The 21,019-nt window shown below is 30.2% G+C and overlaps 2 protein-coding genes across 6 annotated transcripts in view; one reads left to right on the top strand and one right to left on the bottom strand.

Moving 5' to 3' along the window:
* LOC113383732 (dual specificity protein phosphatase 10-like) overlaps positions 1-21,019 on the bottom strand; it is a 252,983-nt gene that overhangs the window by 29,863 nt on the left and 202,101 nt on the right. Inside the window, exon 6 of one of the 5 annotated variants that reach the window (XM_026621981.1) lies at positions 2,459-3,037. The exons of the other annotated variants lie outside the window; for them this stretch is intronic. Coding sequence (XP_026477766.1) covers positions 2,724-3,037 — 314 coding nt within the window. The 3' untranslated portion in view covers positions 2,459-2,723. Of the gene's footprint in view, positions 1-2,458; positions 3,038-21,019 lie in introns of those variants that run through there. 5 annotated transcript variants of the gene reach the window in all.
* On the top strand, positions 835-1,505 carry LOC113383744 (peptidyl-prolyl cis-trans isomerase-like 1). Its single transcript, XM_026622000.1, has 2 exons — positions 835-986; positions 1,058-1,505. The coding sequence occupies exons 1-2, from the start codon at positions 910-912 to the stop codon at positions 1,503-1,505; spliced, it is 525 nt and encodes a 174-aa protein (XP_026477785.1). The 5' UTR covers positions 835-909.

Below are 21,019 nucleotides of genomic sequence, written 5' to 3'. Positions count from 1 at the left end.
ATAAGCAATTAGCAAAATCACAACGTTTAAATATATATTATTTAATGATAATAATATAATAATTTATTATATGATACATATAATTATATACATTTATATATCGAGTTCTTAAGTCTAATAATGTATAAATCAATATATACATTTATATATTCAATTTCCATACAACTAAGCCTGCTTATTCATATATAGTGATGGAAAAATCACTATATACGTTTACATATCCATTCCATGCAAATAAGGCGTATATATCATATATAATGATAGAAAAAATCGATATATAAATTATATATCCAATTCCCATACAAACCAAGGCCTAGCTATCACATATATAATGATGGAAAAAACAGTATATAAATCAGTGGATCTGTGGCTTAGGAATCTTATTGGATTCCTTTTACACAAGAACTGTCAAATGTTTGACGTTAATTCCTCACGAACTGGGAACAATTTGCATAGAGGCGCTGCATGCAATCGCCTCTATGAATCTAGAAATCTTATTGGATTCCTTTATACGCTTTTATATATAATAATGGCTTCTTTAGAAATACATATATACATTTATATATCGGTTTTTATATAGTAATTATAGTCCCAGTAATCCCCGTTTGTATATATGAGCCTAGATAAATAAGCATAATAATAAATAAATATAATAAGTATATGAGTATATACTTAATATACTCCCTTGTCGTTGAAGAACTGTCAAACGTTTTACGTCGGTGGCGACATCTAACACAGAACCATATGAACCCGGTAGTCACTACGTAGTTCCTTACGAATTTGGAACGATTTTGCATAGAGGCGCTGCATGTTTCGTACTTGCTACTAGTATTTTGACATTTGATGAGCTTGGCGCTTCTAATAGACAAATTAATATAGTGATTAATAATTAAAAAAGCTAGTGAAAATATGACTTTGAGTATTGGAAATGCATCAGGAATACCTGATAAAATTTGGCAACCTCCAATTGTTAGTTTAGAAACAACGTAATTCCATCAATAACATTGGATCTTTATAATACTATAACCTCAAACTGACTAATTCGTATTTATTTCAGTATGGGAGAAGTAACAATTGAATTATATTGGAAACATGCACCAAATACCTGTAGAAACTTTGCTGAACTCGTTCGTCGAGGTTATTACAACGATGTTAAGTTCCACAGAATTATTAAAGACTTTATGATCCAAGGTGGAGACCCCACTGCTACAGGCCGAGGAGGTTCATCAATTTATGGCCCAACTTTTCCAGATGAAATTCATCCAGAACTTAAACACACCGGTGCAGGAATTATTTCTATGGCAAATTCTGGTCCTGATACTAATGGCTCACAATTTTTTATCACATTGGCTCCAACACAGTGGTTGGATGGCAAACATACTATATTTGGAAGAGTGTACTCAGGAATGAATGTTGTTAAAAGGATAGGACTTGTGGAATGTGATAAAAATGATAGACCTTGTGATGATGTAAAAATACTGAAAGCGAGAATAATAAAAAATTGATTATTTTCATTATTTGTTTTATATTTTCTTGATACAACTACATAAACACTACTCTCTATACAACAGAAAACATTTATTTTCAAAAAAATATACATAAAAAACTTTCTAAATATTAAAGAATATGTGTATATATGCATAGTTAATGGTTTTCATTTATCATACATACTATATTAATCGCTTAATATTTTGATTAAATGCCAATTTATCTAAAATCAGATATAGAATGGCACTAATATTATATACTTAATAATATTATACGACTTTGGCATTTGGTACTTATAAACATTAAATTTTATACATTATACATTATTGGTCAATGATGTATAAAGGCACAAAATCTACCTCATGGTTGCATTAAATAATTCTTAATCTAATGTACCTTCAATAGAAACCTTAATCTTCAATTCATACTTGTTAAAATCAATATCGCTTGTCCATTGTTGTTAAGTACAATTTATAAATATAAACATATCCAAAATGGATTTGTAGTTAGATATGCAGAATTCTTCTAACAACTCAACTAATATAATTGAGCACTTCTAAAGTTTTATAAACTTTTAACAAGCAATACTTTAACAAATGTTTCTTTAAGAAGTAGTGTGACATACTATCATATTTAATTATTTCTAAAATAGCCACAATAAACCGTTAATATAATATATAAACACAGCCGTTTCACCCAAGTTGGACTAGATTTTACAAGATACGCATATTGTGTGACAATTCAATAGATAAGTATTTTATATTTCATAGCATTTAAAAATGGTTCCTAAAATTCATGTGCGATATATAATTTAATATTAGTTGTCATGTGCTTTCATCAATATTGATAGAATACTCATATGAATGATGCAGCGTGTGAATTTTTTGCTTCGTTACATCACTTGGGGCGAAACATTATTAATAAATTACAAAATAAATAAATAATATTTTTATATAAACAATATATGAATCTAATTCCTAGTTCTAAATATATACAATTTTCATGGTGCCTACAGACATGCACCAATGATCATTTTCACTACTTAATATTATTCTTAAGTTCTAAAACCATTTAATTCACAAAAAAATATGTGAATATTTTGTAAGGTAAATAAAACAGATCCACAACAACCAATATAGTTTTAGATATCAAACTCCAATCATCAAACTAATCATAGCTATCATTAATTATTGTTGATGATTGAAATTCTCTTATACATACTGACTAAATCCTTTCTAAACGCTGCAGCCAGGACTGCTAACATTATCAGTCTGGTTCCACCTGCATTGGTGGTAGGATTTTGTCGTTTCTGGTTCTGCTGTGCTTTGCAAACTTCCAGATGCCCTGAGACTTTGTTCCAATTCTAGAAGTTGTCCCATGAAATTTAAATTAGGCGAAATAATGGGTCTGCAGTTTTTGACTAGTTTATATGCCTCGATCATGCTCAGAGACTTGTAACGCATAACATAGGCGATTGCTATTGTTGCAGATCTAGAGACTCCTGCGTGGCAATGGAGCAACACCCGGCTGCCTGTTTTGCGTGCTTCCTCTGGAAAAGGGTAAAGGATACATTTATTATTTTGGACACATATGTATATATTAAAAATAAAGAGTAGAATTAAAACATGGGTTTTCAGAAAATGTTTCGTATACTCTCATGAGCACAATCTCAAAAGATACTCTACTTAGCACAATCATCAAAAGGGAAGGAAACTGAATTGGACCCAAGAAAGTGCCTCCTTCTACATGATGTAGTCAAAGGTAAAGTAAAAGGACTAAAAAGATTGGGAAGAAGAATAATGATATTAAAGATATCTATGAATTGGAAGGCAGTCAAGGTATTTTTTGAAAGTTTTGTAAATATAAATTAAATCAATTAATTAACAAAATAATTTTAAATGGTTTTAGGTATTTCATACAAAAACTAAAAGAGTAAGTACTAAGCATGATTTTTAGAGAAAACCTGAATAATTTTTATATAAATTTGAACCTTATAATTGAATTGAAGAGTACAAAATCTTCAGTAAAGTAAACGAAAAAAACGAGTTTTCATATTAATAAAAATTGTTGAAATCCGTTACTAGTGCAACTGTTTCAAGACTTACGCCAGCTCCTTAATTCAATTTACTTACAAATTAATTTAGGATGATATGCTTAATAATTACAATATCATTTAATACTCTGCTCTGGATTATTTAAACAGTTTCCATTAAATTTTTCAATAATATTTTACATACCAGAACACATAATTTAATCGCGCTCTAATAGCAATAACAGGCTTGTAGAAAGTCCGCGACAAAGAAATCAACTATGTACCTACTTTTCAACGCTCAACAGAACAACTGTGCCAATTTTGTTAGAAATATCTTCGGTAAGGCGGATACTATGACTTCATCATTAAAATGGTAAAAAATTGTCACGACAAAATAATTAATAATAGATTCAAGATTGAGTCGTGACGAACCAAGAAGGTTTTTAGTTTTTTAGAAAGAAGGATAATATAGTGTTGCCATAACAACGCTATGTTAGGAATTAGATACGTTCCATAATCAGGTTTTTGTGTAAAAAACCATTTTTTATGAAATAAGAATATTAACGATGATCATTACAAAATTTTAATTTTCCTTAAAAAATAAATTACATATAATATATACTAGAAAAAATATTTATGAATAGGTAATTGCTACGTTTCTGGCATGTAGGATGTGATGTTCTTAAGAATAAAACTAGTGGGTGCCTTAAGGCAAATTGCTGGAACTTCCTGTACCGTAATTAAAAATCTTGGTACGGAACCCAAAAAAAATTACACAAAATGTGTACACATTATGTAAATCTCTATAAAATATCTGATAATTTGATGCCGATAAGTCCAATAAACATTTTTGACCGACAAATGACATTTTTTTAACTTATATTGAGTGTCTATAACCGTTGGACCTGCCTTCCCAAAAATTTAATCAGTTCTTCATCTTGTCAATACAAGTAAAATGTTTGTTGGATGATTAAAATCGGACGCTCCGTTCTCTTAAAAACTGAGTCACCGTTTTTGGCACTTTTTGCACCGTATCTTCGGAACGGCTATACCTACCTTCACCAAAAACTAATCAGCACGTCTCCTTAATTATTGAAATTCTCTCCTCTTCGAATTATTGAAACCGTCTCCTTTTCGAATTATTGAAATCGGTTGAACCGGTTGAAATTTTGTATCTGCACACACACACACACATACACACACATACATTTTTTCCAAAGTATTCCAAAGTATTCAGAAACCTCTGAAACGTAAAGATATATAATTTTTTATAGTTAATAATTTTTTATTAATATAATTTAACTAATGAACACGTCTCCTTATTAATATGAATCAAATGTTTGTTGAATAATTGAAATCGATGAACGGTGTTCCCGAAATCGTCGACGAAAATTTGTATCCACACACACACACACACATACACACATACGCACACACATACATTATTTTTTTCTGAAGTATTCCAAAATGTTCAGAAACCTCTGGAACGTAAAGATATATGAAAAATTGTCATTTTCAATTTTTTTGTGATTACTATAACTTGCGGGAAGTTAAAAAATATTTATGAATAAGTAAGTGCTACGTTTCTGGCATATAGGATGTGCTGTTTTTAAGAGAGAAAAAAATATAAATAGGAAAACTGTATTGAATAATAGAGGCTTCAATTAACTTTATCCATCTAGAAAAACTTATTATATAGAGTCGACTATTTTATTCCGATCTTGCTATTTCTAGGCTAAACCATCCGTGTTTCTAGTTGATTTCTAGAACACCTTTTTAACACGCAAGTGCAAAAACCTTGGATAGCACTAATTCTTCTTCTTGGTTGGTTTGTTTATAAAGAAATCTTTTACCACCAACATCGATATTAGTCGTGCATTTGATTTGGCTGCAGTCACCTTATAGTATTATTATACAAGTAAGTATGAAGAGAGAGAGTATCGAACAAATACACGGCAAGCATGTAGAATAAGACCTTGCCCGGTCGCTAGCAAACGTCCTTTAGTGCGGAGTTAGCGACTGCTCTGAGGTGAGGATACTCCTCTATTACTTCGAACCATTCACAAAAGCGGTTATACACCATTCCATCACGAACAGGGCTTGGTAAGGGATAATAATAATAATATATCGATATAATAATAATTTGAGTTAAACAATTAATTTCAGCGACACGCTTCATTTTTTCAATAAATTTTGCTAATTATAATTCATAGAGTACTCAATTACTTAATACTTAATCAAGAAGATTGAGGAATTATTGATAGATCATCCTTATGGGCGCGCATCCTTAAGAGGCGCACAGGGGGGAGGCGCTGTTACCAAACTACTATTTTTGAAAACAAACCAAACTAGCTGTAAGTGGAATTCTGTCTTAAGGCAATTAAGGCATCGTGCCTTAAGGCAAATTGCTGGAACTTCCCGTACCGCAGTTCAAACTTCGAGTAGTTAAAAATAATCAATAATAATCAATAAAAGTTGATCAATGATTTAAAACTTTTAATAGAATTTCGAACCATATTACATCATTCTATCTTATATCATTTACTTTAAAATATTTTAGAAATTCTGAACTTTTTTTCAAAGCAATCGTACTGCTTTAACTGTATAAAGGCAAAATACCGAAGCGGGTAAGCGCCGCGTCGCCGTCTAACGCGTAAACATTGGTACGGAACCCATAGGAATGTAAACAAAATTTATACTTATTGTTAAAATCTTTATATAAATATCTGATAATTTGATGTGCATTAGACATAATGTTCATTTTGACCGCCAAATGGCATTTTGTTTTTACTTTATTTGTTAGATCTCCGAAACCGCTAGACCTGACTTCATGAAAATTTGATCAATTCTTCATCTCGTCAATACAAGTAAAATGATTTTTGAATTATTAAAATTGGACGCCCCCTTCTCTTAAAAACTGAGTTACCGTTTTTGGCACTTTTTGCCCCGAATCTTCGGAACGGCTAGACCTGCCTTCACCAAAGGCTAATCAGCACGCCTCCTTATCAATACGAATCGAATAAGGAAATTGAAGACAAAGAAGACTGAAGAGTTATATAAAGATATTTTAACTATAATAGATATTATATTAATGAAATAGTCAAATGAAAGGTATATATATATATTTTAAATTAATTAATCAATTCGGTTGATCCGTGTTTCCAAAATCGTCGACAAAAATTTGTATCCGCATACACACATACATCCATTTTTTCTAAGGTATGCCTAAATGTTCAGAAACTTCTGAAACGTAAAGATATATAAAAATTTTCATTTCCGATTCTTTTTGCGATTACTATAACTTGCCCTAAGGGAAGTTAAAAAATCAGTTAATCCGTGCGCCCGAAATCGTCGTCAAAAAATTGTATCCAAACCTACATACATAATCCCTCCCCCCGCCATTGGCGATACTTGGTGCTATTCAAAATTACCCTGACTCTCCCCCACCAAGCATCACATGTATTTTTACTTACGAAAAAATTATAAATAGAAAAAAATATTTCATATATTCCATTCCATAAAATTTGAAAAAAATAGAGTCTTTAACTTCATCCATCTAGAAAAACTTATTATATAGAATCAAAATTGTATTTTTTTATATATTTTTTTTTTAATTTTTGGATTAAAAAAAAATCAGGTACAAAATAAATACACGTGATATCTTATTATAAACCCCCCCCCCCTACCCCATGTGATACTGTGCGATCTTTTGTCAACCCCCTTCTAAACCTAGAAAGCTCACATGATTAATGGGTGCCCCTTAAGAAGTTATTCTGTTACTGTACTACATGAAACTGCACATAAATAATTGATATTGAAGAAATAAAAAAAAAAAAATTTGATTACTTAAAATCTTTACCCTATTTCCATTCTATATTTGGTTCCATTTAGCTACCGTTTTGTGTCCATAATTCCATCAGCCTCGTTATATTATTATCGATAACCGGTAAATGCCTTTATTACTGTGATCGAAGTTATCAAGTGACTCAGGGAGCGCCAATTTATTGCCTCCAATCAACAATTTAATTATAAGTGCAACAGCTAGAGCCCTCGACTTTCATTTAATTATAGGCAGATGTATAACAAGTCAATTTCATGCTCGCACAATTTTAATCAAGTGCCGAAATTACACTTGGAGGAGGTAGGAGATATAAGCAGGGTGTTAAAATCGGTACAGTTGATAAGATGACACAATCTAGTCATTAATGATTGACTTCTTTCATTGAAAATTAAAAAAAATGCATTTTGTAGAATTGAAATAATACACATGTTTTAAACATAAATTAATTTCATTATGCAATATTAAAATTATTAATATTATTATTGTGTAAAATTCACTATTCGCAACCATTAACAACTTTTTAATGGTCGTTGCCGATGACTAATATCACGCGTGGCTGATTGTTCGTGATGGTGACGTCGTCGAATATTCAAAGCCAGAAGAAATAAAAAATCACGGTTTATAGTGGATAAAAGATCCATATGTTGATATATAAAACTCTTTGAATGATAATCGTTAATTGATTAGAATAGTGCTAATTAAAATTCTTGGTGGGTAAGTGTCCTTTCGGTAATAAAATTATCCCTGAATCTGCTTCTGTAAAATATTTGGGAATGCACTTGGATACCAAATTAAATTGGATTACTCATAATAACAGCAAAACAAAACAAATGGAAAGAAAAATGAAGTCACTGTTCTGGCTTATTAATGGTAAATCTAAATTATCATTAGAAAAAAAATTCTACTTTATAAAGTGACAATAAAACCGATTTGGACCTATGGCGCAGAGTTGTGGGGCAGTAAATCAAATTCATCTATCCAAAGGAATCAATCCAAAATTTTAAGGTGTATTGCAAATGCACCTTGGTATGTCAGCAACTAAATACTACATAACGATCTAGGAATCAATACTGTCCAGGAGGTAGTGAAAAACAGAAGTGGAATTCATCACGACAAGATCATCAACCACAATAACCCCAAATTAATTCCCGTATTATAAGCATCACATATTAGAAGATTGAAGAAGAAGCATCCCTTCGATGCATTAAAATGGAGTAGCCCACTGGGGTGATCTCCGTCAAGTATAAAAAATATCGAGATTTTCAAAAATTCAAACAAACAGAGTTCTAAAAGAAAATTGAATCCTTTTTAAAAAAAATAATTTTTGGTACGAGAAGTTCCAGCAATTTGTCTTAAGAGTCTATTTTTTATCAGGATGCCATACACCACTAATTGGAATGATTTAAATTATTCATTTTTCAATGTGTGGCGCTTTGAAAGTATTATTCTTACAACTTCACCAGACACTTAATGACACTTGACTCAACATTTAGTTGAGTAAGCGCGCTTACTCAGTCGGTCTGAGAGGGTGCGGCTTAATTGTTTAATTAATTGTATCATGATCTTATCTTTACAACATGTGTATCTTTATCACTACAAATTGATGACAATGTTACTGTCCGTTTTGACATGGTATATGATTCATGATCGACAATAAAAGTTTAATTTAATCACAACATTTTGTAACATCCGAATCATGATGAGCATAATGATCAATGAATTTGCTAATTGCTTGTCAATGGTAATAACACCATTGTGGTGCAGGAAAATTAATTCCAATTTCCATGTACATCTACCTTATTATGAATTCACGAATTTTTATCAATTTATTTTCCAAGTCCAATAAGCTTCTAATTCCCATTTCGGAATTTTTCCTACGACGGATTCTATACATTTATCGCGAGATTTGAAACATTTCGGAATTCTACTATAACATTTCTCAATGCACAATAGCATTACTCATCGTCTGTGCCGCATTTTTATCAATCAGAAAGAATTTGTAGTAAACATTAGTTTAATAAAACAAAACTACTTATTAATCATGATTTGGTGTGTCATTGCATCTAAGTAATAGGTCTGGCATTTCGAAATGTACACAAGGCGAGTCATTGATCTGTCTTAAATGTTATAATGCAATTAAACAAGAAGACAAATGAAATTCTTATTGGACATTTCACCATGGGTAATGAATAGTTGCAATTGCTGGAATTGCATAAAACATAGTCATTGAAAGAGTAAAATTTTGTTTTAACGCTTCTGCTCTTGATCTTGGGTAAACAGATTTACTTCTGCAAATGCAATTTAAAAAACAAGTGTGTAAACAATGCTCTGGTTTTTGCCTAAGGGGTTTGATCAAACTTTGCTCATACTTGAATTAACTAATTTGATCGATCCATTATATTGATGAATCAGTTTTTTCCTATTTAGCAATTTCCTATGAACAATTTCCGCCAATATGGATGAAATAGCATTACAAATGCCAACTTGAAGATTTTTTTTTTCAATTTCCCGTCAATCCTTGGTCAAGCGAGTCCATAAACGACTTTCGAAAAAAGTTTTAATGAATGAATCAACTGATATTACGACAATCTACAAACTAAAGGATATACTCGGCTACAAACGACGGAAATGACCACAAATACACATGTGGTACTAATATTGTGCAAAGCCTCATACGGATGTTTTGGTCATATACAATGTAGGACGTCGGGGAAGTAATTTGGCACTTAATAAGTTGAGCAATACTTTGTAACGGATAATACACAACAATATAATATATATATATATATATATATATATATATATATATATTGCAATTCTATGTTTTCTTTTCGTCTTCCTGTTTTGTGGTTTGCTCTGAATAAAGTTTTAATGATGATGACTTTGTAATTCAGCATGCCAATTAGATTTGATTATACTATGAATAATGCGCACTCTACTTGTACTAAAATGTTACCATAGAATTTTACAAATTACTTAAAACTAGCTGAAAGTACTTCTCTGACACTAGAATCGACCTTTTAAAATTGTTTGGCTCATTAGTGATTCTGGTTTGTGGTCAATTTTCAAATCTTTAATTAAACTACTCCTCATAAGCCTAAAATATTTTAAGGTGTTCGTTTTGAATATCAACTCTATCACTGTGCAAAGTTTCATCAAAATCTCATTGTCATAAAAGTAATCCTGAGGTTCTCCTTGTGCTTAGACTCAAGAGTTATATTTAATAAACATGTGAAAAATATTATTAGATTTTGTTACAAACCTCAAGCTTTCAATTAATTTATCTTTACACATTGTAATAAAAAAATCAATAAAATTGCAAATCTGAGTTATATTTAAAAAAAATGGTCTAGGCCTTTAAGAGAGTTACAGAAAAATTGGACAATGGAACAAATTTTGTCAATTACAGTGGACAAAAGACTTATATTTAATATGCGAAAAATTTTAGTAAATATAACTTTTTATCGCTTTTAATAATTTTATCTTTGATCTTAAAAAAATCTCCACACTCAAGTGGAAAATACAACATTAGAAATCACATTCAAGGGAAAAAACGCAATCAAATTCCAAGGACTACGGAAACCTAGCAAGTGCAGCACGCCACGCACATCAACCCTGAAAATTACGTCATCCCTAGAAAATCTATCATAGACCAAAAAAAGGGTACACGTCTATTAAATGTATGACGCATAGATTTCCAACTATCAACCCTCTGAATTAATTCAAACGATCGTATGCTGGCATGGTCTTTGTCATTTTGTGACTAGAAATTTATGTCCTGCAACAGCTCGGTAATTTATTTGTGGAGTGAGTTAGTTAAGCCTAATTTAAATCAATAAAATGAGTAAATTATTTTGATGAAATTAAATGACAATTTGAAATTTGAGCAAGAGGAAATATTGATAGTAGAAACATGCTAAGTAACGAATGCTTGGGTAATGTACTTGTTTATAGGGCCAAATAAATTAGTTATAAAAGAAGCTTTCGCCTGGGCTTAACAATATTCACAATTCCTAACTATCCATAATAATTCACTGAAACCAATGAATATTTTATACCACATTTGCTACCTTTATATCTTTGGAGTGGTGACTCCAAAATAACCAAACTACCTTGTGTTTACAACTGCCATATTTCAATTATCCCGATAAATAATCAATTTCAATTTATTCCAAATATTTTCCTCTTTTTATTAAAATAACCGCCATGACTCAGCTGTCAGTATAACGTCGACCTCTGACACTGCCTGAGAATGAGTCACTTTTTTCCGAAAAGCAACCCCTTGTGAAATTTTGACGGCTGAATGAAAATGCCGTTGAAATCACAAACCCTGCATATGTGCAGGACATATTAATAATAAATGTTATTTGTTTGGAGCGGAGCATAGGTCAAAGAGATGGAAAATTGAAAAAAATTGAAAAAATGGAAATATTCATTTTTCCGGATCCTGTATTGGCTCAATAAAATTATAATAGGGCATTGAATAATTTTTCATTTATTGTGCTATCCAATTATTCTGATATTGAAATAATATTTGAAATTCTAATTTGAGACCCAAAGACACTTTTCTAAAAAAGACGTCTCAATAGTTTCATATTGATTTATTTAATCAGCCATGTTTTATTAAAGATAATTAATTATCCCAAGTCTTGTAAAAACAACCGAAGATTAAAAATTAATTATCTGCCAATTATAAATTAAACAAATTCCTTAATTATTATATGCCTATGCCGTAAATACAGATTGCGTCAATTTTTTCTCTGCAATGATGAATGAGTATATTTATTCCCATTAAAGCAAAAAGTTGTAAAACCGCATATAATACGTGTCGAACGTGATGTAGTAGTTCTTGGAATAATATTAATGCATCATGTATCTTAGAAAAATAATTTAGTTGAACTAAAATTGTTTTTCTTCGTGTATTTGAACAAATAAGCAATCTGAACTTTGACATCAAGATAATTCTCACTAAAAATTCAGCACTAATAAAAAATATTCATTACTTGTAAGTTGATGTAAGTAAAATTCTAGTAAATTTTGATGTAAACACAAGGAGAAAAATTAAAATAGAAAAGTATTTGTTTGATGTAGTAGATCAATATCTTATAATCAAGTTTTTGTTTCTGTATGTACAAAAATGTGAAAAATTCTACATGAAACTTAGTATTAATTAATAAAATCTTACAACAATTTACAGGATCTTAAAAAATTGTATAGAATTTTAAAATTCAATCAAGGTTATTATAAGTATGCAAAAGTTATTGAACCAATATAAACACTATATAGGTACAAAAGTGTTTACAGAATCTAAGGGGCCGATTTTGCCATAAAATAGACCAATGTTATGGCAAGGCTATATAATGAAGAAGTTTTCATATAAAGTGGTACTAAAAACTGTCAAAATCCTATGTATAACCACATAGGTGCAGTCAGGCTTTTTAGATAGAAAACCTAACCTAGCAAACTGCATCTTTGCTTGATAACACATACTGAAGTTGCATTTTGACAGTATTTAGTAGAATTTTGTATGAAAACTGGAGCAAAATATAGCCTTGCCATAATATTGGTCTATTTTAAGACAGAATCGGCCCCTAATTTTTAAAGAATTTATTCTTAATTCTGCAGATCAAATTTGTAATTTAAAAAAATCTGATAATACTCAGTGGACACCAGGAATTAAATCTAAGGAGTTTGTTATCAAGGTGTAATTTAACTGGTTTTATTACTTTATACTAGGACCAGAGCATTTCCTAACGTTTGCATTCAAATGCACACCAAATCCACCCAGTCTAGTCTCAATCTATTATCTAATTTTACAATAAAAATAGCAAGACATTCAGCAAAACCACTTCTCCCGCTTTTTGTCTAACTCGATAAAAAGCAAAATGTAACCAATACTCTAAAAAAGTATTTAATTCTTATATAAATCTGTCGGTGTGTGCCTGGTGTCCGCGAAGGACACTCGCTGGCGTATTATTGTATGACGCGAGATTCTGTACACATGAGTCATCGACATCGACATCAACACTTAACACATCTCTCTTAGAGTGGATGGATGCGGACATGGACCATTCTTAGACAGGTGAAAGAAAATTAATAAAAAATTCATTGTAAGCAAAAATTATGCCGAAAATGTAATTTTTAATATGTGATACATATCATGTATATATGTATTATGTATATTGAACAGCAATCAGAACTAACTAGGTGTGTTCTATAAGATGTTGTACTAAGCCTAATGGTTTTTCTTTCTAATTGGGATACATTTATTCTTAGTTGTGATCACTTTATGAAAAATTGAAAGATTATATCGTAAAGAATTGTTTTTTTTTTAGTTTTGAGAATTTCAGAAATTTAAAAAAAAAATCGAAAATTTCAAGTTTTTTGGAAATTTACAAAAATATTCAAACTATTAAAACTGTTGGCCCTGACCTTCATCAAAAACTAATCATTTCTACACACCGTCAACATAAGCAAAATGTTTTTTTTAATCATTCTACTCGGATGATCGGTTCTTCTTCCAAAAACTACCCAATACGACTAGCCCTGCCTTTCGCAAAAATTTCCCAACATGTCTCGCGGTCCGTACGAAACGAAGCTTTTTTTTTTGAATCATTTGAAGTAGAGGACATAATATTGACTAAATTTAGATTTAAAATTCTTAGAAGAGTGTTTTTCGAAACAACTAATAATATATCAATTTTGGTATAAATCAAAATTAATAAAATACAACTATTTTAAATAAAATGATGTAAAAAGAATTCATATGCTAATATTTCGCTCCATTGGTTTCTTCAAAATTACTACTCGTTTTCAACATCAATTATTGCTTCCAACTATCACGCAATTTTTACCAAATCTTCATAAAAAAATATTAAACTGTAGAATTATAAAATTTTTGGTATGCTCAATATAAATAAAGCTATATCCTTTATTATTATAAATATGATAAATTCTTCTTAAGCATCAACTTTTAATAATCTTCATCAATTTTGTTATCCAAATATCCAAATTTTTCTGGTCCATTCATCTTGCCTTATCCGAAAACGCCACTCGTCTTCCTCGACATCAATATTTGCTTCTAATGATGCAATTTATTATTAGAATCTTTATGAAAATTTATAAAATCGTAGAATTTTTGAGTCATTGGTATGAGCAATATAAACAAAACTATACCCCATGTTACTATTAATTATATAAAATCTTCCAAGCATATTCTTTTAATAATCTTCATAGATAATAAAGTCTATCCAAGTAATTCTGCTGCATTTGTTTTGATTTTTCCAGAAACATCTCTCTGGTTTTTCTTCAATTGTCTTCAATTGTTGATTCAAAGGATCATGCCATTCATTCTAAATTCTAAAGCAAATTCTTTTAATAATGTTTATAGATAGTAAAATCTATCCAAATAATTGTGATGCATTTGTTTTGATTTCCGGAAACACCTCTCTGGTTTTTCTAACATCAATTGTTGATTCAAAGGATCATGCCATTTATTCTAAATCTTTATAAAAATTCATAAGGCATGTAGTAGAATGACAAATTATACTTTTTTAACTATGATTACTATGTCCACTACAAACAAAACTTGACCTCACAAAGTAAAATCTTCAAAAAAAAGCATCATCTTTTAATGATATTCGCCGATTTTATTATCTACCCATGACCAAAAAAAAATCCAATAAATTTTATATAACCATCTTTTATTTCCATCTAACATTTACAGCTTCAATTTAAAATCTAACATATTCCAATGAAATAATTTATGTAAAGTGTCCATTGTACATGTCTTCTGCTAAGAACGTGCCATAATATTTACTGCACATATCATAACGCGAATTACGAGTTTTTATGTGTTATTTTATTGAATGTCGTTGCAGAAATGCAAATGCTTGAAGAATGCTCTGGATTCGTAATATTTGCACTTGGAATGATGTAAATTACATGGTCGTTATCGTGATACGGTTAACACTTTGCTAATAATTCAATCGCGTTAGTTAATAGATCATTAGTTATGGAATTATTTAAGATATAAGAAAATAAATTTAGAAATAATAGATAGGATTTGTTTCTGAACAGATAAGTGTCAGTCAAAACCGATTTAAATATAGCAAAATCTTTATTCAGTCACTTTATAATCGTTTTGTCTCGTGTCTTATGTCATTGACAATCTATTATTTCAGACTCTATAAATTTATTTTAATTCAGCCGCACCGCATATTTGCAACTCACGCAATGTGACATTCTTTATAATGGTTTATGTATGATATTTTCAATCTGGCCACTTTCAATATTGGACGAGAACCAAAAAAAAACTTTATTTTACAAAGACGTATATACTGTGTTTAAATTTAGTTGTTTTACTATAACGTTGTTTACGGAAACAATAATTGTATTTACGAAGAAAAAGGCGTAAATCGTAGTAATTACAATAAGTAATTGCTTGTTATTAGCATAGACAAAACATATGACTCGGTAATAGAGATATGTAAAGGTATTTTGAATATATTATATTATTATATAATAGTTTAGAAAAATATTTGCGAATAAATATGGAATTGACTAGGGGAATAATAGTGACGTTCGATACTGACGACAATAGATCTGAATTTCTTCATTTCTATCGCAATTTGCGCAGAAACTGTGGATAAATAAATATTTAATTGTGTATTTTATCACTTACACATAATATAGTGAAACCAAGTTAATGTATAACTAATAATAAATAGAAATTGAAGCTGTCTGAAAGTATCAGTATACTAAATTTTCACACCTTGCATAGAATCTACTTTTCTATTTTTTCACTCAGAGACACTGGAGACAACTATTAATGGTCTAAATGGAGATTACTATTTTCAATTACATATGCAATAAATTTCATTTATTAACATCAGAATAATTAAATGAGTTTACTTTCATAGAATCTCCTCCACATAAATCATCTGTTCACAGTTTCTAATTCAAGCCAAGATTTTCTCTGAACAAGAGACATGCAGACTGAATCGCAATAGACAAAACTGCCTTTGAAGTAAATTAAAGCCAAACCATGAAAACCAAGAACTGTCAGAATAAATCGTCCAAGACGTCCAACTACTAACTCATCCTACAATGTTCTTTTTCTGTACAATTTGTCGGAATTGCGAACCGCGATCACGATTTTATTAAATGATTCATCAGTTAAATTCGATGCAAAATGTTATGAATATATACTGCGCCAGAAATGGATTTCTGGCAACTCGTGCGTTGCGCCGAAATAATAATTGCTTTTATTAATTTGTGAATTATAGGTGTTTACATACGATCAGAACATTGTTATCGAGTCAAAAATAAAAGTTTTGGCACCTGAATTGTTTGGCAGAGCAAAATTGACCGCGTAATTAGCTCGGATGAATCATTGTTGGAAAAATAATGGAGAAAAATATCATCAGCAGAAGACTTTTGCATGAATCATTAGCAAGCATCAGATTATTAAAAGTAAATACGTAAAATGCAAAAAACCTTGAAGTCTTCACACCAATATAAATACAAATAATGTAATGAATGAATTCAACCGTCTGGACAACAGTAATAACTTTCAGCACGTATTCCTCCTTTAATATTTACTCATTACGAAACAGGTTGCTTAAAGCTTTATATATCTTTATGTTTACCCGCACCTTAACTTGTTCTAATAAAATCCAACGATAAAACTATTGTTTACACCTCCTGTGTGCAAAATCATCGTAATAAAAGTTATTATTATTCTTGAGAGATGCTGAACAAAATATTTGAACGTTCGCATTGCAGACGATGATTCACAAATCTCATGCAGACTTCGGGTCACCAAACCACCTCGAGGAGATCTGCCAAGGTTGTCGTTTTATATTTATTCTCTGGCGGAGATTTTTTAAAAAATGATATAAAATTTGTTTATTTGTACACTAAGACAAAAATTGAACATAAAGTCGTATTAGTCATACTTGCATCCAATGTTGGAATGAAATTCTGCAAATCAGACAAAAGATTTCCATTGGCATTTAGATAAGACAAATGCACAAAAACATATTTATTACATATATATCAAAACGTCTGATTCATCGTATATGCATTAAAATATAGGTCATCAATAATTGATATTGAATTTTGTTCAAAAATATTCCGCATTTTTGAGATAAAATTAGATATTTAATTAAATTCTGAACAAACTTTTGATACGACCAAAATTTTAATGTTCGTGCAGATATAAAATATAGGCCAATCAAAAAATTTCGAAATATTTAATGTTGGTGTAGATATAAAATATAGGTCAATCAGAAAATTTCGTAACACCTACGACAATTTTTAAATTTATTTGTTATTAACAAAAAATTCCTAGATATATTACGTTAATCAAATTAATGTGATGCACATGCTTGCAGACAATTTTTTATGCATAATTTTATAAAATGCGGAATCGCTATTTAATTAGCATAACGTAATTTTAGCAAAAAAATATTACATAAAGTGCATAACAACAAGTGCATGTGCACTGATCTTCATAAAAATATTTGTTGAACAAATAATTAAAGTTATAGCCCTGGTAATCATAAATTACTCAGATAAGATACAGTAATTAATTTTAGCGCCGGTGAACCTGACGTCAAGTTTGCATGATAAAATAGTTGAATACAGGGCAAACTAAATACAAATATTAAGTAAATATGAACTATACTAATTTTCTTTAGATGACTACATAAGGTAATGTTTTAATGTTCAACACCAACAACAAAATTAGACCTAAGTCCAAATTAGAGAGACCACTTAAAAAATCATTCCATAGTCATTTCTTCATATTAAGATTACTATTTTTATTTTTATATTTCATATTGTTTTCAAATTGAGATAACTATGTATAGAAAATTATTTTGTAATACAAAGCAAACACGTGCGCACATTTCGAAATACATGTGTTTTACTAAATACCTTATCGATCGAATAAGAAAAATTATTGGGAAACATTCTACGCGACATGGTCATAAAATTAATGTAAGACTAAAACGGACATCGAAAAATAATGGTTTTATGAATCACAACACGTGAAGATAACTGGAAGATAAGGAATAAGGTGTTGAAAAAACAATAGGTAAAAAAATTGTGTATTACGCAAAAAATTGTAACTGATTCCTGGATAGTAAATTAACAGAAATAAAAATATAATAATAGAAAATCGAATATTTTCTTCTTAAAACTGAAGTCAATTCTATTGCTTTTTTAGAAAATTTTGAATATAGAGTCCAATTGATATAATTGCAATAATATAAAATATTTATTTATATAAATCATATTCATAAAAATATATTTAAAAATGTGTTGTATATTTAATAAATTATTTTACTCATAAAAGTCAGACGTAGCTTGCATAATTATAATAAAAATTGTGTTCTGTACAAAATTGAAGCATGACAATATAGTTTGGATGGGAAAATGCTGTAAAATCTCTTTTTGATCGATATATGATAAATGTTTTGTTAATAATAAAGAAAATATTGCGCAATCTGACAATTAATTAGAAGCATTTTGGCCGAATTTTTGTTCTGCATGCAAAAAAATTAGAGGAACAAAAATCAGTACTTATAAGCCTATATATGCAAATAAAAAACGAAAACCTCTATTTAAGATTTCATGTCTAATATGCACATGGATAAAGCTGTTTGCATGATTTGATGCAGTTTGGTTGATACTAATTTGGAATGATAAATATATCAAATTCAATCATAAACAATAATTATCCCAATCTGGACATACGGCATTGAGCTATGGGCGTGCGCAAGCAATTCAAATATAAAAAAATACAAGTAGCTCAATCGAAAATTTTAAGATGCATTGTGAACGCACCCTGGTATGTTACAAATCGCACCCTACATAAAGACCAAAAAATGAAAACTATTAATGAGATGATAAAAGAAAGGAGCAAAAAATACCACGAAAAACTACCAGGTCACCCAAACATATATTTAAAAGAGTTAAGCGAGGAATATCCCACACGAAGATTGAAAAAAAAAAATGGCCATACGATCTTAAATAAAATGTCAAAAATAAAAAAAAGAGAGATATCTCATAGGAGATAATCTCTTAAATGCATTAACACCAACATCATATTGTCTTAAAAAATGTATATTATTTTGATTGACAATAAAACTATGCAAAAAAATCTATCACCTATAAACACTTAAAGCGTTGGTTGACAGTTTTTCTAATATTCTAATCATTATAATCTAATAATAAGGTGAATTCATAATTATTTGGTAAAATATCGAAAAATTTGGAATGCAATCTGAAAGTTACGCGGGCCCATGAAAGGTTAAAAGCATTTTACTACATGTGATCCACTACATCCCATAAATCAATATTTAACGTTTCGATCCCACCACATGTAGTGACTTGCAAATTTCCCTTTGTGAATAAAATTATCCAATGAATTTATCCCGGCCTCGGGTCCTGTTTGCAAGCTGCGGAACAAACGATGTCGGTCCGTATGCAAACAATGCCTTTAAATTCATTCCCCTAGAAACCGTCGGACTAATCTCCGAGCACCCCTTCGAAATTTTGCAAACTTTTAAGCATGAGTCATCGAGCAACCCCTGCGTAAAGAAATGCACTCCACGTGCAGCCGAATGAGAAGAGTGTGTTTAACGGCTTCAGCATCCGGTTCCTGTCATCTCCCCGACCATAACGGCCTTCCTTTTCCTGCCGTTAATAGAAACCAGAAGGTAGTTTGCGCAAATACTCGAGTTAAATGTCAGATACACTTTGGCCTGTTAATGATTTGTTGATGGCATAACAACAGCAGTGGAAAATTGGTAATAAAGCTTCGGTGGTTTGCGAATTTTATTGCATCATTGAGAAATTATTCACAAACAATATGATACGGATTATCATCGAGCTTTTTTTCAATCCACCAATCTATTTCTGCAATAGCTGGTGACCCCAAATAAACTAAGTTCGTTGTATTAAAGGCCACAACTAGTGTAACCGCCTAAAAAACAGTGATTTTTGGGAATTTATATTAAAAAAAAACTACTTCATCAATCATTTCAAAATTTTAGGATTATATTTATACATGTTTTAAGAATACATAGTAAAATTTTTGAAGAAAAAAATCAAATATTTTTTAAGTTATCGACAATCTCCAACTGCGCGACAAAAAAGGGCCTTCACTGCTGCAGTGATTCCGGCCTTCTACGTGGATGAAATTTAAAAAAAAAATCTTGTTAAACTAGATAATATTGTCTGTAAAATGAACTACGTTAAAAAAAATCAAAAACTGACAAAATGACGGCGTTTTTTTAAAAAAAGTCGAATTTTACCCAAAATTTTGGTCTTTTTTGGACTGCCAAAATTCGATATTTAATCCGATCAAAAAATCGATAGTTCATTTTACGGAGAACTATATATAGAACATGTAAAAAAAATTGATATTGATCGGATTATTTGTTTTTGAGTAATCGCTGCAGCAAATTCGGAAAATGCTGTTTCGAGAAAAACGTGTTTAAAGATTAAATGATCGTTATACTGTATACTATATATATACTCTTTAAATGGCTGTAACTCAAAAACTATTTAAGATATCGATTTAAAATTTTAGTATGTTATTTTGAAAGGCATAAAATATCGAAATATGGAAAAATTGAAAAATTTTT

The sequence above is a fragment of the Ctenocephalides felis genome, unplaced genomic scaffold, assembly GCF_003426905.1.
Source record: "Ctenocephalides felis isolate EL2017-DRISC unplaced genomic scaffold, ASM342690v1 CF-g0.4_SCAFFOLD_03570, whole genome shotgun sequence".
NCBI classification, from domain to species: Eukaryota; Metazoa; Arthropoda; class Insecta; order Siphonaptera; family Pulicidae; genus Ctenocephalides; species Ctenocephalides felis.
This window is presented reverse-complemented; position numbering and strand designations above follow the sequence as displayed.

What these genes read in the sequence shown, in the direction of transcription:
- LOC113383744 (XM_026622000.1), top strand. Translation starts at nt 910, where the DNA reads ATGACTTTGAGTATTGGAAATGCATCAGGAATACCTGATAAAATTTGG. An exon ending in ATTGTTAGTTTAGAAACAAC is followed by an intron (nt 987 to 1,057) that starts GTAATTCCATCA and finishes TATTTATTTCAG; the next exon opens with TATGGGAGAAGTAACAATTG.